This window comes from Chiloscyllium plagiosum, unplaced genomic scaffold (genome assembly GCF_037043375.1).
Source record: "Chiloscyllium plagiosum isolate Xiang-an unplaced genomic scaffold, Cpla_swu_hap1 HiC_scaffold_31, whole genome shotgun sequence".
Lineage (NCBI taxonomy): Eukaryota > Metazoa > Chordata > Chondrichthyes > Orectolobiformes > Hemiscylliidae > Chiloscyllium > Chiloscyllium plagiosum.
In genome coordinates, this window is record NW_028270169.1 from 9,197,080 (window position 1) to 9,222,553 (window position 25,474).

A 25,474-nucleotide genomic window follows, 5' to 3' on the forward strand; every position below is an offset into this window, starting at 1 on the left:
GTCTAATTTCCTATATTCTCTCTTCAGAAGCTCATTCATTTCTTTTCCTATGTTGTTGATACTGTGTACAACAACTGCCTGCGAGTCACCCTTCCCTTTCAGAATATTCTGCACCATCTCAGAGACAACCTTGCCCCTGGCACCAGGGGGGCAACACACCATTCGGCTATCTTGCTGTTGGCCACAGAAAAGTTGGTCTGTGCCCCTGACTAGAGTCCTGTATTGCAATCAATTGCTTGGTACCCGACATTACCTCTCACTACAGCAGAGCCGGTCTCGGTACCAGAAACCTAGCTGACAGTGCTACATTCCCCCAAGAGTCTATCATCCCCTGTATTTTCCAAAACAGCATACTTGTTTGAGATGGGGATCGCCACAGGAGAATCCTGCACTACTTGCTCGCCCCCTCCTACCTTTCCTAAAGATAGCCCATCCACCTGATTGCATATGCAGTTTTTTTCTACCTTCCTGAAACTTCCATCCATCAAACTCTCTGCCTCCTGTAAATTCCTCATTGCCTCTAACTCTTGCTTCAACCAACCTGAGATCTTTGATAGGATTTGCAACCAAACACACTTCTTGCAGACAATCATCAGGAACACAAACTTAATATGATTTAATGATTTATGATTGAGCATTTTCAAAGAAATTGGAGCATTCAGGACATGAAACCAATGGAAATGTTGAAAGCTCCTCAGGTTTGCCTGACTGAAAAAAAATACGAGAAGTAAGGCATATACTAAGAAGCTTAATGTAATTAGGTCAAATAATAAATTTAAAAGTGAAAAATAAATTTAAAACAAAATGGATGCATTCATTTGCCAAAAATCTTAAACAAGCATGGTAGATTTACAAACGAAACGATTCACAACTACAGAACAATTGGCAAGAACAGTAAAAGTGTCACCTTGCCAAAAGCAGATGCTCAAGGTCAACATTGAAGTAAATACTGAAACAGAGAGAGAGTTTTACAAATGTTTAACTTGCTCCTGTTGTACAATTCCTGATACTAACAGATATTACATTTAGACTATAATACAGCAATGGATCATGGCAAATATTTGCATTTTATGATTAACTTGAACTACTTCACATTGCTTTTCAGGATATTCACTACTTCTCTCTCATTCAAATTTATATAACTTTTCCTTAAATACATCTACGCAAGCTTCAACTACTCCCTTTGGATTTTATACTGTTCACTTGTCTAGTGCCAACATTTTTCTAACTTCTCATCAATTTAATATTAACTACCTCAAACAGTGTATCCAAAAGGCTTACCAGGAAGACTTGATTGGCACTTTCGCTGAGGGTTGAGTCATCAGGGCTGTCAACAGGTGTCTGTCGTGTGAACTTTGAATCAAACTGGCTGACATCATCATCTGATTGCTAAACAGGAAAAAAGGCATAATTCATTTAGAATTGGTTTACTAATCCTTAGGATCTTCTCATCTTTTGTCTTCCATTCATCTTTCTGGAAAACTCAGCATAACTCAGAACAAAAGAAGTACTTTGTTTACATAGAGCCGGAATTAACATTAGGCAGAACAATTACCTTGGTGAAAAATAATCAGCAGTACTGACACATTACATTGGGAGTCTGCAAATAAAAAGTTAATGTAAAATACATGTTAAAGGCACTAAGTTTAATTTACTGCAACTTTTCACATCTGCAGATACTCTTTTTAGGAGTACAGTATGACAAAGTGAAAGGAAACTTACCCAACCTACACTTGTGAGATAAGACGGAGAAAATCAACCTTTAACACTTGTTCGTTCCTCAATGCTATTCAGTGTATAGTTTTGTAGATTTTGACAGTATCTGCTTCACTTGTTAGTCTGTACACAGTTACTGGATTTCAATTGCAGTATTGGTTGAATAACTAAATAGATTGAAGTATAACTTACAAAATCCTAAGTATTTATACTACTTATATCGATGTGTGCATGTATTTTGTGTTTTTGATAAAAAATACACAAGACAACATTAAACAGCTAGCATTCAGGTGACAGGAAGTCATGCATGAGTGGCTAAGACAACAAAATACAGAACTATTGATGTTTTCTTGGACAAGTTCAAATTCTCATTGCTAAGTACTGCTGCCTCTCAATACCAGGGACACGGGTTCAATTCCAGCCTTGGGCGACTGTCTGTGTGGGGTTTGTACATTTGCCCCGTATCCGCATGGATTTCCTCCGGAAGCTCCAGCCTCCTCCTACAGTCCGAAGATGTGCAGCTTAGGTGGGTTGGCCATGCGAAATTGCCCCACAGTGTCTAGGTATGTGTAGGCAAGGTGAATTAGCCATATGGATTGAGCTGTCTTCCTCTGGAGCCATATTTCAAAGCCAAAAGAACTGTTTTACTCATGAACTTAAATTCACAGCACTTTCAACAATTGAGCATGTAAATGAGACTACCCTAACAGCCAGAAATTTTGAGTTCAAGTTCCACACTGGCTGGTTGTGCAATTCAATTCCATAAATCTGGTAGTTTGACACCATGGTGTTATGGGGATAGGTTGGGATGCTCTTCGGAGGGTCAGTGCAGACTTGATGGGCCAAATGGGCACTTTGAGCAATGTAGGGATAACAATTCCAGGATTTTAATCTTTAGAATAATTTCTACAGTTTTCAACTAAAAACAGTGTTCTAAAGTGCTTGGACTCCAAGTTAACATGTGGGATTTTTATTTGTTCTTAAGATGTGGCAAATATTGACAAAGTTCAATTTACTAGGTGAAAGCGAAGACTGCAAATGCTGGAGATTAGAGTTTTCCAGAGGAAATCCATGCGGATACGGGGCAAATGTGCCCAAGGCCGGAACTGAACCAGTGTCCCTGGCATTGAGAGGCAGCAGTACTAAGCAAAAGCCTGAAACATCGATTTTCCTCCTCCTCGGATGCTGCCTGACCTGCTGTACTTTTCAGCACCACACTCTCGACAAAGTTCAATTTATTGCCTATCCCTAATTTCAAGGGATTATAATTTGCTAGGCCAGATCAATTAATATTAAGTACAATCCTTGCAGTACAAACTAAGTCATGTTTTTGCCAGATAGTGTCGTGCATCAGCAAACTAGTTAAATTTGCCAAATTGTTGCAAAACCTTCATTTCTGGTGTCAAACTATCAAGATTTATGGAATTGAATTGCATAACCTGTCAGTGTGGAACTTGAACTCAAAATTTCTGGCTGTTAGACTAGTCTCATTTACATGCTCAAATGTTTAAAGTGCTGTGAATTTAAGTTCATTAGTAAAACAGTTCTCTTGGTTTGGAAATATGGCTCCAGTGGAAGACAGCTCAATCCATATGATTTCCAACATTGGTCTCTTCTACTGAATAACACAGGACCTTAAAAACTATCAAAGCAACCTCTCGAAATATTCAGGTGCATTAGGTGTTAGTGCTGCTGTGAGGCAATGCGGTCATGGAAATTTGTGAATTCAAGCCCTATTTCAGAGGCACAAGTACATAAGATGGCGGCATGGTGGCTCAGTGGTTAGCATTGCTGCCTCAGCACCAGGGACCTGGGTTCAATTCCTGCCTCAGGTGACTCTCTGTGTGGAGTTTGCACATTCTCCCTGTGACTGCATGGGTTTCCTCTGGGTGCTCCCGTTTTCTCCCACAATCCAAAGATGTACAGGTTAGGTGCATTAGTCAGGGGTAAATATAGGTGGGGGAATGGGTTAGAGTGGTGTGTTCTTCAGAGGGTCGGTATGGACTTGTTGGACCAAAGAGCCTGTTTCCATACTGTAGGGTATCTTATCTATTTAAGCTATTATGCAGTGATAGGCCACTGCAGAATTCGCTTTCATATGAGACATTAAACTAAGGCCCCGTCTGCCTTTCTGATGAAAGGCAACATGGCACAATTTTAAAGTGAATAGGGAGCGTCTTTTAAGTGTCCTGGGCAATACTTATGCCTAAATCAACATCAATAAAACAGATTGTATGATCATTATCGTGGCACTGTTTGTGGAATCTTATTGTGCAAAAATTGAAATCTATATCCACATAACTATACTGACTACACTAAGTGCATGGGTCATTGCACTTCAAGGTCCTTTGGGGTTTTACAAAGTCATGAAACATGGCTTTCTCTGAGAATGCATATTTCTTTCATTCAGATGTGATTTTAAACTGAGGTCCTGGCTGCCTCCTTACCTTGACAGAAAATAAAAATCACAACAGCAGGGAGTTTTCCCAATGCTTAGGCTAATATTTACTGTTCAACCTTCAGTGAAACAGATTACCTGGTCATTTATTACATCACTGTTGGCAAGTCTGTGTGCATATTTTTGTCACATTTCACAAGTATTTTATTGGCTCTGAAATGTTTTAGGACATGCCAAGGTAATGAAATGCCCATATCATTGCAAATAATTGAACAGAGCTCAAAAGGAGCACAATGTATTTTTTATTAATTTATTTCTCCCTCAGTTAAACAACAGATTTCACTTAGCAAACTCCCCAACAAATGTACATTTTGTTGACCTGTATAGACTTGGAACATCTCAAGTACGATGCAATATCTGTATTAAGGTCACTAGTCTCAGCTCCAGCGGCAAAACTGGCATTACAATCTGCTTCAGTACCCTGATTTAGAGAAGGAAAGTGAGATTTTTGTTTTTTGGTATTTAGTATCCCTTGCTCAAAGTAAGCTTGTGAAAATATGGAAATCTCAACTGTAATGCCCTCACAATGTCAAATTACATTGGCTAGGATCACACAAGAAATCCAGAACACAGAATCCCAAAGTGTTGGGGGCACTTTGGAATCTGCACACCAACATCGAGATACAAATAGAGGAGGAGGAAGATAGAGTAAGATTACAATTACCAGAAATGGCTTGAAAGGTGGCTCAACTCTCCGAGCAAGAAGATCCTCCCAGTTTGTGTGTCTGAAGAAAGGATGAGCCTGCATTAGAATGAATTGAGTTATTAATAAAAATATAATTCAAATTTAAAAACTCTCATATTAACAGACATAACATTGAATTTGCACGTAAAGATGGATTCCATAGATAGAAAATACATCTATTAACTGTTCGCCTCCTTGCCACTTACAGGAACTTGCTTCACACAAATTGGGTATTTACTTGTCTATTTATGAGTGGAAAACCCTTGAAGTAATTAATTGGCTGTGAATTACCTTGGGACATCCTCAGAAACAATACTTGGCTTATATAAATTAATGTTAATATTATCTAGGCAGAGATTAGCATTCTCCTTTCAGAATCTGAAAATTCAGGTATTTACTAAAGGATAAAATTACTAAACGCAACAAGGCTCATGATTTAAATGAAAATAATTACCCTGAAAAATTCAAAGATATGAATATTATTACAGTACCTTATATAGTCTATTATCTTAGATATTAATAGAACATTGAATATCATTATTTTCAAACTAAAATTAACTCCAATTTCCTTCAACGCCTATTCAGTTTATACCCCAAATCAACGTACTTAGCAAAATTCAGAAAATTAATCACTTGTTCAGAGTACTACTTCAAAGATTTGAGTAAGATTTGAGTTTTTTTTAAAAAAGGTCTTACACTTACTTCTGGCAAGGTTTTACCTTCAAGTCTCCTCCAAACAACCTACATATATACTCTCCCCATTCACACAGCATCACTAGCATCTTACGCATAGTCACCTCAGGTCATAAATCTACTGGTCCGACTATTTCTGACCACAGTCGTCTTGCATCTAAAGCTCTTCCCAACTTGGCTATCCCACCAAGTTCAACTAAATGTTAGGAATATCCCACTTAGCAAGATGTTTATACTCTTTGGGCCAGTATACAGAACTTCCAATGAATGGCACTAGGCATCCAGATTGTTCAAAACTAAACCTGCTTCCAAAAGAATCTCACCAAAGGATCTACTCATCTTCAGTAACCTCTAGTGGTTTTTCTTTTTGTTTTTCATCATCTAGGCAGGTTGGTCACATGCTATTTCCTGTTCGCAAGATGCTTTACCAGAAACCTTTCAGACAAACATAACAATACTACCAGTCTCAACATGTTTGATAACTTACATATAAATATATACTTGGGTAGCTGTGAAGAATATTTAGAAACCGGAGCCATACAGTGACAGTGAAGTTGCAGTTAGCTGTTCCCCCTCAGAGCAAGGTACAAGCCACTGTCTCCAACTTGCCACATTATGGATCATGTATTTTCACTTGATTACCAAAGGAAACATGCACCCGAGACCTAGTGGTTTCTTTACAAAGATAATAACAAATTTAATGGACTTTTAGCTCAGGTCACTGCTCTAACTCATTAGCAGCAAATTACAGAAGTACTGCTCTCGAAGATTTAAACTGTCGCCATTCTAGACGGTAGTCTATTGCCTGGATTAGCCCAAAAGAGAGGAACACATCTAAGTTTCATTCCTAGGCTGTGCTGAGGAAAAGCACTATAAATGGGCAAAATGCTGAAATACCTGTTTAAATAATTAATCCTCCTCAGAGAAACTAGCTAGATATGGACTCTATCCCAAACATGGACAGAAATCTAATTAACAGGCGAAACATGCCAAGTTCAAAATCTGTTGTGAATATTAAGTGACGGCCTTTGAATCAATCCAAGTGGCAGTAATTTTTAGTGGAAATAATTTTTAACCAAAATAAGATTTTGAAACACCAGTATTAAAGATGGCATTATATGCCCATAATTCATCTGTCCCTGACCATTAAAGTTTATTGATTACTTAAGTCAGTTTCTGTGTTAGGTCAACCCATATTTGTAAAACTAAGGATTGCCAGAATCCAAGAATCTTGTAACTAAATCTTCATTGTCTGATGCTGACTCATATGAAGGTCTCTGCTGTAAACATACCTGAACATCTGCTGCATCCCCAACCCCAGCTCCAAGGCGTGAAGCAGCATTCCTTTTTAGCAGCTAAAAACAAAACAAATGACAAAAGTACAGACTTCAACAATGAGATTTACCTCATTGAAAGCTAACAATGATTTTACAGTCTCAATTTCTGGTAGTGTCCAAAGAAAAAACAAAATTTTCATTTAATATGTGTGCAGTCCCAATATCCAAATTCAAGATTCAGATTGTGACAAATTATGTCAAGATTTCTGACACTACACTGTTGCTTCAACAGTGGCTGCGAACAAAACATACCTCATCCTACTAGATATTTTAACAGGATTGTCTTGATGGAAGAGTCAGTGTACCAGACTTGCCAATTCAAGTTCCTACATTTATATCACTTACAAAGGCTTAATTTGTAAAATTGCCATATCAGACACTCTTAGTTAAAAGGACTTCTTAAGGTTATCTATTCCGAATCTATCCTATGGTTACATCTTTAAAGTTCATCAGTAACAAAAAAAAACTGACGTGTCCTTCGAGATGGGAGCAGTTCAGCTTCTGGAATAGCAGCTTTCATGTGGGGCACATCAGAATGAAGAGCAGTTTAAAGGTGATAACAAGAAGAAAATAATTTAAGTAAAAATGCATTCAAAAAGAACAATGGGATGAAGATGGGCCAGTAGATATGATTCAACTAAATAGCTGAATAAGCTCGCAGGGCTGAGTGAATGTAAGAATATGAAAATGAGGATCAAACTTAGAGACAAAAACACTGCAGATTCTGGAATCCAAGGTAGACAAGCAGGAGGCTATAAGAATACAGCAAGCCAGGCAGCATCAGGTGGTGGAGAAGTCGACGTTTTAGGTGTAAACCTTCTTCAGGAACGTAGACTTCTCCACCTCCTGATGCTGCTTGGCTTGCTGTGGTCTTCCAGCCTCCTGCTTGTCTACTGAAGTGAAGATGAAGGCAGGCATATAGTTCACAGCTTTAAAATTCTATTATTACTCAACAAGCCCACATAACACTTAAAATATATATGATGCATCAAAACATAGGAATGGTTTGGTATTTGAAATATGCAGCTTTTTGACTTCATTAATTGGATACTCCTGTGCTCAAAATTCAAGGAACAGATTCCAACTTGATTCCCTCAAAAACTAGCTTCAGCAGAAGTTACCTGATTTGGCTTACTCTTCCATTGTACATTACATTGTACATAAATGTAGTAAACTACCTTAACTAGTCCAATAACGAACAAATCTCAGAGGTCAATTTAATCTCTCATACTCTCATTCACTATTTCTGCCAAGAATTGATTCAAACTTCAAATACTTTAGAGTATTAAGACAATAAGACAGAATACCTTTTTAAGAAGATCTCTGGCTTCCTGTGTGAGGTAGGGTGGCAAATTGAGTTTACATTTCAGGATCTTGTCAATTGTCTTCTTCCTGTTCTCTCCAGTGAATGGTGGCTAAGTAAAAATGAAGAAACATACATCAACTCAAAACAATTTAAAAAGATGTTTTGTTTTAAAATTAAATGTGAAAAGATCAAGCATTTCCAACCAATAATTAACTGACAAACTTCAGATAAAAGCTTGAAATATAAAGGCGAAAATTATTCAGTTGTGTATTATTGCCTCTCATGTAGTCAAAGTTAGTTTATTTCCCCCCACTGTGTTTCATCATCATGTTTCATCTGAATTGCCGGAACGAATGGAAAAGCAAAAGATGTCCCAGTCAACCCTATTTTTCAGGAAGTTACTAAAGAGCCATTCAGGTGCATTAGATAATTAAATCACTCAGATTCACATCCTTCACTCTCCAAGCACCTCACCCCCCAGTGTACATGTACTAAATATTCACCCAACTTTTGCACGCACTTGGAAATGATTTCAAAAGACAATTGCAGAAGGCTAAAAAATAAAGTCAACTCCCATCACATTTTCTTAAAGTTTTACAAATATTTCATGGTGCTATTACAAAGAAAAAAGATTGATTGCAAACAAAAAGGATTCTCTATTTTATCATTTTATGTTTCATCTGTAGTATGGATGCTACATTGGCATAGTTTTGTCCGTGTTGTGGGGCTATTGTTTATGTCTGGACAAGAATCTTCAAAATCTTTAAACAAAACCAAGACTATGCAAAGACAAAACAGAACAAGTAATCCCATAATCCAAAGGATTTAACTTAAACTTTCAGAATTCTTAGCAGGAAAGTCAACCAGGCATTTTAAAGTTGACTGCAGCAATATTTTGATTAGCCATTACACCTACACAAGATACACAATCTTAGGATTGAGGACAGAACCTTGAATAAAAGCCTAGATACACCTTCATTTCTTATGGTACAACTTCTTAAAAAGGAGGCAATGTCAGTTAATCATTGGTGATGTAATGTTTTTTTGAATTACAAGTAACAACCAAAGGATGGAGCGTTAGCCCTCTCAACTGAGTTCCGACATTGGAAATCTGAGATTTGAGCCAATTAATGACATGGGTTACTTGAAGCCTTAGTTTCACTGTGCCACTCACTCCCCACCAGCTTCCCCATCATCAACTATAGCATATTGGAGATAACTTGCACTTAATTATCTAAGCTTTTACAAATGAGGCTTTGTGGAAAAATATTTCTAAAACCAAAATTTCCCAACATATTACAGCCTCCTGGACAGTCAAAAAAATGTATTCTTACAACAATTTAGAACATAGAACATAACAGCACAGGCTCTTGATGTTGCGCCAACCTGTGGAACCAATCTGAAGCCTGTCTATCCTACACTACTCCATTTTTCATCCATATGTTTATCCAATGACTAGTTAAATGCCCTTGAAATTGGCAATTCTACTACTGTTGCAGACAGGGCTTTCCATGCCCCTACCTCTGACATCTGTCCTATATCTATTACCCCTCAATTTAAAGCTATGTCTCCTCATGCTAGCCATCACTATCAGAGGAAAAAGGCTCTCATTGTTCACCCTATCTAACCCTCTGATTATCTTGCAATTTTTTGCTGCCTTCCAAAATGGAATGAAGCACTTAACATGTGAAAGGTTCAAAGGCATGCAATTTTAAACTGTGCACCTACTGCTCCAGTCAGCATGTCGTACATTAGGGCTCCTAAACTCCACCAGTCCACAGCCCGATTGTGTCCACTTCTCATTAAAATTTCAGGTGCCCTATTAGAAAAGGAATGAAATCCCATTATCTTCAGATCCGTTCCAAATGCCGTAGCATTACATTAAAATAGGGGAGAGGGAAGCAAATCTTGATAATTTTTTCTATTAGAAGGATGTGAATTGCACTCCCACAAAACAGAACTTTCACTTGACAAATTTCAATTTGATTTGGAGTTCCTTCTAAAGGGCTTCCCCAATGTGATAGAAGGTGATGCAATGCAGTAGATATTACAGCTTCATTCAAGTGTCATAGTCATTTATGGGGCAATACATTGTGTCAAATGAGGTAACCATGGAGTGGTGGTGGCGGTCTTGCCAATATGGATGTTGCAGCACATCACCCTTAAAGAATTGCACCAAATTGAAGTCACATTCAAAGGAACAGCAGCTATTTTACACTTAGCAATAAGACAAATGATACATTAATGCATTCCTGACAGTGATAGTTGAGAGAAGGATGTCAAAAAAAAAAATCAATATAAGTGGCATACACAGCAGTTTAAGGTTTCTGGCAATTGAAAAAGCGGTTGAATTATAACAGTTTCATAAGACTTTAACTTTGAAAAGACAGGACTGCATTGGAATGCCAATGTGCTTCAATGTGGACAGCTAAGTAGTGAAAGCTTGCCTGCAAATCAATGAAAATGTTCCAATTCTGAACCCTGCAATTTGGAACAGCGAACAAGTAACCAATCCCTCTGACTCTTGCACAGATTTATTGAAGTAAAATACGAAAACATAGTATGTGAAAACACATCAATGTTTACAGTGTATAACCCAAACTAAAGCACATGAAAAATAAATAGTAAAGTAGGACAAGTTTAAAGTACTAAATAAACTTAAATTGATCCACTTAGCTTAGGTTCTTTATATTCAAATGGCAGATATGATTATCAGGAATAAAGGGTTCAATTTCCCAAAATTAAATTCAATGCTCTCTGATGTCTCTATATTTCCGTGCAATTCTACTTTTTAAAAGAACTCACATGTACTCAATTGTGCCACAAAAAGTGTGGGTCACTGCACCATCATGAATAGATTCTTTACATAGTCCAAAATCGGTCAGTTTTACGTGCCCTGAAACAAAAAGCAAAATACAAGCTGATCGCTGGGCTTGCAAAAGAAGGCATCAGGGATTACAAAACAACAATCTGGCCACACAGTTCAAACAATTCAAAAAATACTATGTGCACAGTTAATGTTAGTTAAGTTGCAAATGTATGTTTAATTCCAGGCTTTAAAATGTCACTGGCCAATAAGCAAGGTCATCTAAAGCTACAGAAAGAATGGAGTAATTTCATGTCAGTATTTGGCCATTTCTCTTCAAAGTGCAGACTGTCTTGTTGGATTACAATTACACAGAAGCCAAGATCGCACCCAAGTGACCGTTATTACCATTCTACTCATGAGTTTAGAAAAATGAGGGACATCTCATTGAACGTTTAGCACCACTAAGGAGCTTAACAAGGTAAATGCTGACAAGATGTTTCCGTTCATGAGAGAATCTAGGAGCAAAGGGCATAGTCTCAGAATAATAGGGTATGCATTTAAAATTGAGATGGGGAGGATTTTGTTCTTGTAGAGGATCGTCTTTGGAATTCCTTATCACAGACAGCTTTGGTGACAGAGTCCTTTGGTGACAGAGGCAGAGATTGAGTTTCCTATTGATCAGGAAAACACAGGAAAATGGATGAGAGGCATGTTAGAACAGGCATGATCATACAGAATGGTACAGCAGGCTTGAGGGGCCGAATGGCCTACTCCTGTTCAGATTTTTAAAATTCTTATTCACGTATCTGGCAAATGTCTCCTCACAAGCACTGCAATGGAATTCAATCATGCTCTTATTTGATACGCAAAAAACCCACAATTTCCGTTAAGAGTCACGGTTATCAAAGAGAAGGAGAACCACTGGCGGGCCATTTCCTGTGACTAAGTGCAGCACTTTACCACATATCAAATAACTTAGAATAGAAAATGAATCAGAACAGTGCTTAGCACCATGCCAATTTGTGCCATTAAATTAGATCACTATGTTCAATTTCATTTTTAAACTAAATTTTTCTTGGGTTTTTGATCAGTTTTGTCAACTGCCAACAGAAGCTCTCACCCGAAACCTATGCCCTCTAGTTCTGGACTCCCCCACCCCAGGGAAATGACCTTTTTTATTTACCCTATCCATGCCCCTCGCGATTTTATAAACATCTAATAATCCCCTCAGTATATAGTTAAGACATATTGCAAAGTCTTGAAATTAATGAAAACCTCATTACTTTAATTGTATAACACAACGAGGCATGTTAAACTTGATCATGTTAAGTTGGGGACAAAATCAAAATTGAATTTTGGAGATGGGATTACATTAGCTGGTTTCAGACTCAAATTAGAAGCCAGCATGTTAATGATTTCCTATAACAATACATGACATCTCATAAAGACATTTAATACATTTTATCACACTATCAGAGATCTACAGCTGTTTAACTCCAAATGAACCACTACATCTAATCTTTATGCTGCTGTCATTTTTTGCTTCTTGATCCAACTCTTTCCTCAACTTTAGCTTTCTTTTAGAAGTTCATCTTCTACCCTGCCTTGCCTTGTTTCTTTTTATCCTCAGTTAGGCTACGCAGCATACATATTGCAAGAATGACTTAACAGTACATCCTTTCAAGCTACACATGGTGACTGAAGAGAAGCGGTCCTAGTTTTTGATGAGACGATTGTGTGAAGGATCCAGCCAAAGTTACAACTGTGAGGGGCCTTTTGGGTTGTAGGTGGCTGGACAGATTCAACCCAGCGCTATTGGGTCTGGTAAGCCACCCTGAGTGCATTTAAAGACATAAATCAACTGCTACCAAGGCAAGAAAACCAAGGTAAATAAATTAGTGATGTTACCTTAGAGCTGCAACCCATGGGAGCTGGGAGGATTGAAAAGTGAGCAAAATTTAGCTAAATGGGAAACTTAACTTCAACTTAATGATTCAACCGTTCTGCCATCACAGAAGATGCACACAATATTAAAATCACAGATGTTTACAATAATTAAGTTGCTTGGGCCATCTTTGTAAAGATGTAGAATTTTAGTTTAAAATAGATTAGTAGCTGTTTACTTTATTTTCTGTTATGCTTATGTGCTTACAATGCTTTGATAGCATTGAGAGTCTTGCAGAAATGAGAACGGTGGACATTGTCGAAATGGACTTCAACAAGATGTTCTACATGGTAGATTCCACATGGTAGACTTGTTTGCAAGGTTAGATAACATGGAATTCAGGGAGAGCTAGCCATTTGGATAAGAAATTGGCTTGAAGGTAGAAGACAGGATGGTGGTGGAGGGTTGTTTTTCCAGACTGGGGTATGCCACAAGTTTCAGTGCTTGGTCTAGTGTTATTGTCATTTATAATAATGACTTGGATGAAAATATAGTAGGAACAGTTTTGCAGATGACACCAAAATTGGTGGACAGAGAAGCAGATTATCTAAAATTACAAAGAGATCTGGGTCAAGGAGTGCTAGACGGAGTTTAATTTAGACAAAAGTGAGGTGTTGCATTTCAATAAGGCAAATCAGGGCAGGACTTCTACACGTAATGGTAGGGGTCGTTGGGAGTGTTGCCAAACAAAGAGACTTTGGGGTGTAAGTTCATAATTCTTTGAAGGTGGAGTCACGGGTATACAGGGTAGTGAAGGCAGCATTTGGTACACTTGCCTTTATTGGTCAGTGTATTGATCATAGGAGTTGGGATGTCACAATTCAGCTGTACAGGACATTGGCATAACCAATGAATATTGCGTTCAATTCTGGTCTGTCTGCTATAGAAAAGATGTTGTTAAACTTGAATGAATGCAGGAAAACTTGAATGAATGTTGCCGGGGTTGGAGGTTTGAGCTATGAGGAGAAGCTGAATAAGCTGAAGCTATTTTCACCAGAGATTCAGAGGCTAAGGCTGACCTTATAGAGATTTATAAAATCAGAAGGGCACCAATAAGGTGAGCAGTCAAAGTCTTTTCCCCAGCGTACGGAAGTCCAAAACTAGAGGTCATAGGTTTAAGGTGAGAGGAGAAAGACATAAAAGGGACCTAAGGGACACTATTTTCATGCAGAGGATGGTCTGTGTATGGAATGAGCTGCCAGAAGTAGTAATTGAGGCTGGTACAATGTATAGGCAGGATATGGGCCAAATGCTGGCAAATGGGACTAGCTTAATTTAGGATATCTGATTGTCATAGACAAGTTGGACCAAAGGGTCTGTTTTCTGTGCTGTACAATTTTATGACTCCATAAAAAATGCCCAATGTCACTATGAAAATAGATTGTGTAAGTAAAAACATACAAAAAGACAGACCATAAGACAACTATTTGGCCATCAAGTTTGCTCTGCCGTTCAATGAGATCATGCCTGATCTGATAATCCTCAACTTCACTTTCCTACCATATCTCCATAATCTTTGACTCCCTTTCTGATTCAAAATCTAAGCCTTGAATATATGTAATGACCCAGCCTCGACATTTCTGTGCAGTAAATAATTCCACAGATGTCCTACCTTCAAAAACATTCCTCAGCTTTGTCTTAAATTTAAAATGGGTAGCCCTTTACCATGAGATTATGCCCTGTGGTCCTTTCCTACAAGGGGAAAACACCTCTGAAAATTTGCTTTGTGAAGTCCATGAATCTGTTTCAAGTTTCAATAAGGTCTCTCTCATTCATCTGAACTCTTCTAAACTATATAAATGTAGCCCAACCTACTCAACCTCCCTCCCTAAGGAAATCCTTGCATACCCAGAATCAATCAAATTAATCTTCTCTGGACTGCCCCCAAGCCATTACATCTTTCTTTAGATGAACGAACCAAAACTATTCACAGTATTCCAGCTGTGATCTGTCCTAATGCCTTGTACAGTTTTATCAAAGTCTCCCTATTTTGATACTCTATTCCCTTTGAAGATACTTCATTTCCTTTTAAGTCAATGTCAACAGTGCATTTGTTCCCCAGATTAAATCATAAGCAACAGAATTACACCATTCTGTCCATCAAGTCTGCTCCATCATTTGACCATTGCTGATATGTTTCTCTACGCCATTCTCCTGCCTTTTCCCCATAACCCTTAATCCGCTTACTAATCAAGAACCTATTTCTGTCCTAAAGACACTCAATGACATGGCCTTCTGCAGATTTACTGCTCTCTGGCTAAATTCCTCTATCTGTTCTCAAAGGTTGTCTATTCACTGATGTTGTGTCGTCAGGTGTTGGTCTCTCCTGCTGCTAGAAATATCATCTCCATTCTTTTCAGACCTCTCAATTCTGTATGTTTCAATGAGATCATGCACATGGATCCCTAAATCCCTGTGCTGTAACTTTCTGCAGTCTTTCTCCATTTAAAGGTCATTAAATTCTTCTATTCATCCTGTCAAAATGTATAATCTCATTTTCCCATATTATATCCTAGTTGCCAAATTTTTCCAAACTGACTTAACCTGTTCCTAACACTCTGTTGAGTGTCACCCTTACTATCTGCCATTCCAGTTATTTTTGAGGCTGTAGATGTCAATACTGTTTAACCAAAGAATGTGGCTCTGTATGTTTAAAGAGAGAACAAGGGAGTACAAGGGAATCGCTTATGGTTTTTTAAAGGGACAAATCCAGTTACAGAACTGACACCAGGGAGTGTCGCGTGTCCACATACTTCAAGATGGCTGCAGTCACTGTCTGTCAGCAACATGAAAAGTCAGGGGTTGTATTGGTAGAGATATATCAAAGACTTGAGCTATGGCTTGTGCATCCAGACACAAAAAAACAGAAATGCCTTTCAGAAGATAAATATGTTTAAAAGCGTGAGTGAAGGCCACAGTAAAAAAAAGTCAAGCTGATTAAATTATGTTGAATTGATTTTAAAGATAGAAGTAGAACTGTATACAAACCATTATCTTACTTGTTCAAGATCCTAGGCATCATCACTTATTTGTTTTGATCAAATTTGCACAGAAAGGTTATTTTCACTATTTCAATTTATTCCAAGAGGCCAGTCACTTATTTTCATTCTGTTCATTCTTCACACATTGCATTCTTTAAATATTATGGTCTATCAATACAGTTCCTAACAAATACGTGGCTTGTCCCCTATTCTCATAACTGAGATCATAACACTCAATTCGATTCAAAAATGCATCCAATTTTCTCTTAAAGGATGCAATCATTTTAACCACTCTTGCTGAAAAGTATTTTACATTCTAACAATTCACCATGTTAAAAAATCTTGCCCAATTTTTTCCTCACTCAAATCGGTGACCCTCCTTACCAACTCACAGAGTAAATACTTTTCCCTAACTCGCAACATTCTTAAGCTTTTACCTAATTTCCACAACTTTTCTACTCCAATTTTTCTACACCCTCATAGCAAGTCACTTTTCAATTTCACATTCCCAACATCAATCAATATTCATATCATACATAACTTGAGCAGTGCGGTTTAAAAAAAGACTTGCTGTGGAAACATTTAATCTTGTTCTCATCAGGATCAAATCACAAGAATACCAAATGTCAAAGGGAATAACAATTTAAATTGCATGAGATAATGGCACTGATTGGTCAAGAAATTACCATGGTGCCCCAGGGAACAGTTACCCACAAGCTTCTGTTCAAATTATAACCAGCATGTCAAACTTGATTGGTCAAAACATTACCATGGGCAAGGCAGCAATAAAAGGTTCACTCCCAAATTTTTATTTAGTTGCTAAAGGAAGAATATATGGATGCAGCCTGTTTGTAAAGGACAGGAATCAGCGTTTCAGAGTATGTTGTGGTTCTGTTCGCCGAGCTGGAAATTTTTGTTGCAAACCACAACAACGAGCACCCGAGCTACAAATCTTCACCCAAACTTTGAAGTTTCAGAGTATGTAGCTTCGAGTGAGCATAAGTGAATCACATTGCAAGTCTGAGTGATCATTGTCAATGGTGATTAATGCAATTCTTTGGCCAATCTAATTACAAAATCAGATATAAAGTACAATGTTAATTTCGAAGTTTTGCAAGCATGAGCTGATCGAATATCAACAATAATCTGCTAAAAGATGAAGAGATGTGCTGATTAATACAATTCACCAGTTACTGAAATGTACAGCCTACATGCCTGGCATCATACTAGAGGCCAATTTTAATTCTCCACAATCTAAGTAAGGAGGTAGGCGTATTCAGTGAAGAGGATTCTGCACCACCAAGCAGGTAGTTAAGAACTGATCATCGAGCTTCTCAGTGAATTGCAAGCCTTGAGGCTCAAGTCCACCTCAACAGAAGCAGTCACCCAATCAGGGGCTTGCAGCTTCTGGATCTGAAAAATGATTACTGGATGTCTGGTCTTCAGGAGATCCAATGGGGAATAGGTAGGTCCATGTTTTCAAGTATCTCAGGCGGGGGGGGGGCATAGGAAGAGAGGAATGAGCTTTCCTTAGTCACCCTTGCTCCCAGCTATCCCAGATTGTGGTAAATTGAGGTCTGTCACCACCCCCCTCCAAAACCCAGCAGGCAGGTCACCCAGATTTCACAGCCTGAAAGCTAGCCACTTTTCTGTCAGGAAAATAGGTAATTGGGCTGATAGCAATATGAGGCCTTTAAGTGATGTTTCTCAACCATTTAAGAATCTTAACAGCTGGCAAGTTGAGAAGATCGCCCATCAACCTTCCTGTTCAGTATTTAATTGTTTAGGTGACAAGGAGGTAGTGAATATCTCTCTCGTGCCAACTCATCCAAATGTGTCCCCCTTGCCTCCTCCAAAGAAAGGCAATATTGCATCCTGAAAAGCAAACCATTTTATTCATTTGTGCGAGCTGAACATCTTTTTGGCTTGAAGGCAGCATCGTGAAGAGTGACAACTCATGCTGTTACCACTTAGTGCCAGGCACAAAACACCTAGCTTGATTTTCTTTTTGTCCCTCAGATATTATAAATTGTTGATCCCTTTGAAATTTAGTGTTCATGCAATTCTGCCCTGATGTGTATAAGACAAAAACCTTTGATATGTTTGTTTTACAGCAACCTAGATGTAGCATCCATGAACACTAGGATGTAGAGATGTTTGTTCAATGAGCAAACATTAACACTAAACATGATCTCATGACATGTTGTCATTTTATAACAAATACTGCATTACAGCCAGTATCAAAAACTAACGTATTCAAATACCATAACGCCAAGTGTTAAATGAATAGCAAAAAGAATAAAATGTCACCTTTATTGGGTAATCAGTGCCAGTGCTGAGCTGTACTCCACCAGTATCCTACAAACTTTTAAGATCAGACTTTCATACAAACTTTCCTGAAAGTAGCAAGTACTGATCTTCATAACAAAAGTCCTTCACAGTTCACTTCTTGCATGACACACATTGTTGCAAACAGAGCACATGCACCAAGAGCAGTACATTAGAGGTACAGTTCAGAAAATTCAAGGTGGATTTTTGCAATCAGCCTAGTTGGCATATCCTACACACCTGCCACCATATCAAAGGCTGTGCTGCTGTACATATTTAAATAAAATCAGCAGAGCTCCATGCCTATGTACACATACACTTATAACTTCCAATTAGCACTCTAATTTAAGCCATTTAAACAAGACATATGCAGCAGGTTCCCCCAGTTAAAGATTTTTTTATAAACCCTTACAAAAAAAAAAGACAGGCACTGTACTGGTGGCAGGTGTGAAGTAAAATCAATTCCTGGAAAAACCCTCATTTATACTAGACCCTACTACAGATTTAAATTCATTTTTGGTACTCTTGCATTGAGAATATTAAAGGAAGACCAGAAATCAGTTATTTCTTAACTTCTGTAGTTATGCATTCACTCAATTATTTCATAAAATACAACCTTAATGGAAATTGGCAGAGTCCAGAATTAATACATCAAAGAAAATAACAAACCGTGCATTCTTGGTGTTAGTACGGATAGAATGAGGTCACAAAGTCTTTTCACTACCATAGGACTTCACTACCCAGATAGACGAGCAGTTAACTGACCTGCATGAAAGACGTTACTGACCTCAATTTACAAGATCTGTTTGTGATTTTTAAAAATTATGTGCAACTGAGACCGTACAGGCAATCTCAGAAATACATTTGCATCCTGCTCATTATATACACATTGCTGTTAGAACATCAGCATACAAACATTTTCAATTAAATCCACAAGAACAATGAGAAAAATTCAGCTGTACTTCTGGAGAAAGCAATTAGCAGTTAAATAGTAGAGATAATTGGAAGACTCTTGTGGCACAGTAGTAGTGCCCCTAGCTTTGAGCCACAAAACCCAGCTTCAAGTCTCATCTGCTCAAGAGGTGCATCAGAATTTTTCTGAATTGATTGATTAGAGATGATTGGAAGGGCTCTTGGGGTACAGGGGTAGTGTTCCTATTTTTCAGTCAAAAGGCCCAGGTTCAAGTCCCATCTGCACCAGAGGTGTGTAAAAATTACACTAAGCAGGTTGACAAAATATCTAGAGAAGATTGAAGATTCTCAGCAATAATCTGCCCAGACTTAGTTCATTCGAACTGGACAGCAGTAGCTTCAATGTGTTGGTAATTGGTTGCAATTGAAGGGATTATATACAACTACCTGGTTTCCATTCTAGATTCTTATTCAGTGACTGAAATCATAGAATCATAGAGATGTACAGCATGGAAACAGACCCTTCGGTCCAACCTGTCCATGCCGACCAGAGATCCCAACCCAATCTCGTCCCACCTGCCAGCACCCGGCCCATATCCCTCCAAACCCTTCCTATTCATATACCCCTCCAAATGCCTCTCAAATGTTGCAATTGTACCACTTCCTCTGGCAGCTCACTCCATACATGTACCACCTTCTGCATGAAAACGTTGTCCCTTAGGTCTCTTTCATATCTTTCCCCTCTCAAACTAAACCTATGCCCTCTAGTTCTGGACTCCCTGACCCCAGGGAAAAGACTTTGTCTATTTATCCTATCCTATCCATGCCCCTCATAATTTTGTAAACCTCTATAAAGGTCACCCTTCAGCCTCCGACAGTCCAAGGGAAACAGTCCCAGCCTGTTCAACCTCTCCCTATGGCTCAAATCCTCCAACCCTGGCAACATCCTTGTAAACCTTTTCTGAACCCTTTCAAGTTTCACAACATCTTTCCGATAGGAAGGGGACCAGAATTGCACGCAATATTCCAAGAGTGACCTAACCAATGTCCTGTACAGCCGCAACATGACCTCCCAACTCCTGTACTCGGTACTCTGACCAATAAAGGAAAGCATACCCAACACCTTCTTCACTATCCTATCTACCTGCGACTCCACTTTCAAGGAGCTATGAACCTGCACTCCAAAGTCTCTTTGAAATGATGACTAAGGATAGAGTAAGGTTGTGAAACAATGCATCAGCCTTTTGATGCCCAGCAAATTCTGTAGGAGTTCATTAATTGAGACACTACACAGGCAAAATACAACAGCAACTTATGCAACAATATTCAAGACAATTATAAATTTTGCCCTGTCCAAATAAGATTAATGACATAATTCACATGGCAGGTACAGAGTTTCAAATACACCACATGTTTAGCAGAAATTCCATTCTTCAATATTTATGATGCATTTCTTCTTACACTGATTAAAAGAACAAAAATGTACCTAACCAGAGAAAATATATTTTATAGGAATGTGTAGAACTTTGGAAATTAAAATATTGTGACTTTAAACAGAACTATTAAAATATTCTGGAATTAGTTTATAATGCATGCAGTTGAGAAAGAATTAAAGTAAGTTGTGCTTTAAATCAACTTCAAAAACACTTGCTGCACTGCTCAGCTCATTGGAATTAAATGTCAAAGTTTCTATTTACCTTGACGATTGAGCATGATGTTTTCTGGCTTCAAGTCTCGGTAGATAATACCCTTCTGATGCAAGTGCCCCAAAGCCATTGATATTTCTGCTAAATAAAAACTTGATTTGAAGGGGATAAAAAGAAAGATATTAGTATTTTTAACAGTTTACCTTAAAGGAAACAATTTTGGCAGGAGGAAAGCTACAACAGCCTTTTCTTTGAAAATGGCATACCAGTAATCATACCTTTAACAATTAAACCTGGAAATAGAGAATATTTCCTATGTTCAAATTAACTCCGTTATTTTAAATTTTGCATTGCAACAAAAGGAGTTGATTATTTACAATCCCAGTTAAACAACCAGATTTTCTCACATCTATCCAGTTCAAATAAAAGAGTTCACAATTTTAATGCTCTTTCCCCGAAAATTTGATTAATTGTCAACAGCAACTGGTCAAGGGGAGAACATTTAGAAATAAATGTTTCTGTTCTGAAGGTGGTCACTAGACCCGAAATGTTAACTTTGATTTCTCTCCACAGATGCTGCCAGAGCTGCTTCAAATTTCCAACATCTGCAGTACTTTAGATTTTTATTTTCTAATGTAACCTGTATTCATCTCAATTAAAAATGAAACACATAACATACATTACTAAAATGATAAACAAAATATATTTGGGTACAAGAGCAATGTTATAACTCTGCCCTCCACTTTCCAAAAAGCTCATGGAGGGGTATCCTTTGAACATTTCAATAATTTGCTCACAAATGTAGCTCTTCCCCTTATACTTTACTGGCTATACTCAACAAATTACAGGTTTCCTTCATTTTAAAAATTAGTGGAATTGATTACTTCTTTTCCTCAAAAAACCACTTGTGCCCAATGCTACTCTAAGATAAGGCCAAGTTGGAAGCACACACAAAATGCTCAGGATGTTATTTCCCTGATAGATGAGGATAAACTGGCAAGGCCAAGATCCTGCATGTGAGATTTCTTCAGGCCATAAGGTAAGCCCTGAATTTTTGTTTTCTGCTACAAATTAGCTATTTTTTGTCTCATTATACTTGCAACAGTGTTACTGCAAAACTTCAAGTAGGAAAGAAGAAGAAACCTATGTTCTCTGATAAACAGTAATAAGTCTGGTCATGGTACATTTAGAAATAAATGTTTCTGTTCTGAAGGTGGTCACTAGACCTGAAATGTTAACTCTGATTTCTCTCCACAGATGCTGCCAGAGCTGCTTCAGATTTCCAACATCTGCAGTACTTCAGATTTTTATTTTCTAATGTAACCTGTATTCATCTCAATTAAAAGTGAAACACATAACATATGTTACTAAAATGATAAACAAAATATAAACATGATAACAATGTTACTGTTCACTAGGCAGGTTGAACTTGATCTTTGGAAAGCCCTGACGTTAAAAGTTTATGGGAAACACTGTAAATGGGGACTTTTACAAATGAAAAACATTGCAGACTGTGCATACACAGGACACATCCTCTACTCTAGGGAGCAAGCTTTCCTTGATTTTTTTCTTCCCTTTAAAACCACAGATAAATAAAGATTTCACTCAGTGGAGAAAGAAGTGTACTATAAGCTTTACATGGATAAATGAATTTGCAAAGGGCAAACACGGGAATAGCAGGACTTGATTATTAAATGGGCCACTTCTGCAATTTGTGATTTTTTTCTGTTCTGCAAGTGTTCGGCAGGTTTGTTCAAGCTCCCCAGTTTACTAATTATTTAAATGTAAACTTATTATCTTCAATACTAGACACAAGTGCTTTCACAATGAAGATGGCTATTGTCAAAACAAGAGAACATACACTCAAGAGAGATTGCTCAATATCTTTCAGGGACTAACTGCACCCACATTAACTGTTGGATACAAAATTAAACTGAGACCGGAGGTGGCCACCAGCTATGACATGAATAAAACAAATTATTCCCCGGAGTCGAGTCTCAAAGCTAAACCATTCTCAAAACATGATATAGAAATTGAACCAGTATAGGACAATACTGGAGGTGATTTCTAAGTTCTGCACAAGATCAGGTGCATCTGACAGAGCATTTCTTCTCATAAACCCTGGTCTACATGCTGTTAAAAATCCACAAAAGGTATATGCTGAGGTTTCAGACCAATTTCATTTCCATAATTTCCCAAGAGACTAATAATTGGAGAAGTTGCAGAAAAGATGGTAATCAAACAGGACAGTCAAGTTTGCTGACAAGTTACACACACTGGGAGCTGCTGGAACTAGACAATACAACCATCACGTTAGTTTGTGAAATACAGGTGGGTAAGACAAAAGGGGATTACTAAACTAAATTTCAAGAAACTTCCCATATAATAAAATTATTAAAATAAAGGTCCAAGTCTATATATGGAACTTCCTTAATCATTTCTGATTTAATTGTCTCCCCAATGAACTAGCTTTGAGCTCTTACTAATACAAGCATTACTGGAGTTTAAAATTTTTCACCACTTTCTTTTACTAAAACAAAGCCTCTAACTTTGTAATTAAGTATCAAGTAGAGAGGAGCCTCGATTATCCGAATACCAATTATCCAAAAATAGGATTATCCGAAGGAGATCTCAAGGTCCCGATAGAAACATTACATCAAAGTCGTGTTTCCAACACTGATTGCGTTTGTTTACAGTTATTAAACAGGCACTGTCTCCAAATGACTGACCTCCCGCCCTCCCTTTCTGCCCACACTTTCCCTGCAGAGGGGTGTACCCTAAATCCCCCTTCCACAGATAATCTGATCAACATTGTCCTGTACAGGGCAGAGGTGGAACCTGCCAAAAGGTTGTCGTAAAAAGTTGTGTGCGTGGCTGTGTGTCTGTGCACTATTTGGAGACTTACCTCACAAAGACAGCAGCCTTTGTTGTTGGTGTTCAGTCAGGCTGCCCTTGAGGGGGGGGTGGGCACACACAGGGGCGGCGGGGAGAGGTGTTGGACGGGATTTTGGGGAGGGGGGGGTTGGACGGGGGCAGGCGGAGGTGGTGGGCAGGGGGAGGTGTTGCACGGTTGGGGTGTGGGCAGGGGGCGCAGTGTTGGACAGGATTGGGAGGACAGGTGGTGTTGGAAGGGGTTGGGGCATGGGCATTGGGAGGTGTTGGACGGGGTTGGTGGGGGCAGGGGCTCGTGTGCTGTGCGCTTCTGCAGTCTCCTGAATGGGGAGTAGACTTTAAAAGCTCCCAAGCCCCAGAGAAAAGGCTTTAATCGATTAACCGAATAATCGATTATCCGAATGAAATAATGCCCACCCATCTTGTTTGGATAATCGAGGTTCCCCTGTATTTGGAGCTACAATAAATAAAGAGAACTGAGATACAGACCAAGGTTAGAATATGAATAGTTTATACTCCTGTTCCTCAATTCCAAGCACAGAAATACCACTGTACCACTGCACTTAACATGAATTTGCTCCCACCATTTTCTTTCATTCTTTTCATGCATGCACCAAGCCTTCCATGGAATGCATCAATACTATGTTTCAAATATGCAAATACAGCAAGTCCCAGATTCTTAAAATTGATAAAAGAATTTTTAAAAATTGAATTATGCTACCATGAAAAACCTAACATACAAAATTTGATACCTCAAAGTGTTTTTTTTAAGGCAAGATAGGTAAGTTAGTGGAGACCAACACTATAATCCAACCAATAGTGAAACAAAAAACTTTAGACATGCTCAAACTGGTCGATTGATTTAAAGTTCAAACAAATCAATCTCACAAAATGAAATGCAAACCTCAAAACCTCCAGAAACAATCACTAACTTTACACTGGCAGCCTATTCACATACAGAATGGACTTAAAATGACTTCTGATTCCTACAGAGTAGCTCTATTTACCAAAGGTCTCTTGAAGCAGCCTGCTCAGAATACATTGAGTAAACAACTGAACCCAATATTCCCAGGGACTCAGATTGAAGGACGCTGGGCTCACTACCCAACTGACAGCTCACTGAAACATTTCACTTCTGATGTTTTGCTTGGAAACAAGATTAACAGCAAACCATATCCTTCATGCATTTAACATTACTAAAAGTAGGAACAGTAAAGTCAAATACCCAAATTAAATCCAGAAGCAGACAGTTTACTCATATTTGGACTCCTTCAGAGGATGTTTCCTTTTCTGAGGGAAGTCCAAAATTAGGCACCATAAACATAAGGAAGTCATGAACAACTCCATGAGGAAATTCAGAAAATTCTTTAGTGAAAGAGTGTTTATGAATGTGGAACTTACTGCCATTTGGAGCAGTCAGACAGCTCAAAGTTAAAGGAAAACTAGGTAACTGATCGATCAGATGACAGTGCGGGCTAAAGGTCCACTACAAGGCTTGAGCACAAAAAGTGAGGCCGACACTCCATAAAGTACCATGAATGTACCTCACTGCATGAAGGTATTGCCTTTGAATGAGCCAGTTAACCAAGATTAGATATGCCGCACAAGTAGATGTAAAGGATCTTAAGGCACTAATTCAAAGAGCAGCAGTGATGCCAAGCGTTTTAGTCTTCAGTCAGCATCACCAAAACAGGTTTAGTCATTATCACATTGCTGTTTGAGACAACTTGCTCTGCACAATTTGACTTTTTTTTAAAAAAACTTTC

The 25,474-nt window shown here is 38.3% G+C and overlaps 1 protein-coding gene across 2 annotated transcripts in view; it reads right to left on the reverse strand.

Moving 5' to 3' along the window:
- Positions 1-25,474, reverse strand: part of rps6kb1a (ribosomal protein S6 kinase B1a) — an 85,129-nt gene that overhangs the window by 29,488 nt on the left and 30,167 nt on the right. For both annotated transcript variants that reach the window (XM_043718122.2, XM_043718126.2), the window contains 7 exons: positions 20,868-20,968; positions 11,001-11,091; positions 9,924-10,014; positions 8,197-8,304; positions 6,845-6,907; positions 4,839-4,916; positions 1,282-1,389 (listed from right to left, as the gene is read on the reverse strand). In XM_043718122.2, coding sequence (XP_043574057.1) covers positions 1,282-1,389; positions 4,839-4,916; positions 6,845-6,907; positions 8,197-8,304; positions 9,924-10,014; positions 11,001-11,091; positions 20,868-20,968 — 640 coding nt within the window. The remainder of the gene's footprint in view (positions 1-1,281; positions 1,390-4,838; positions 4,917-6,844; positions 6,908-8,196; positions 8,305-9,923; positions 10,015-11,000; positions 11,092-20,867; positions 20,969-25,474) is intronic.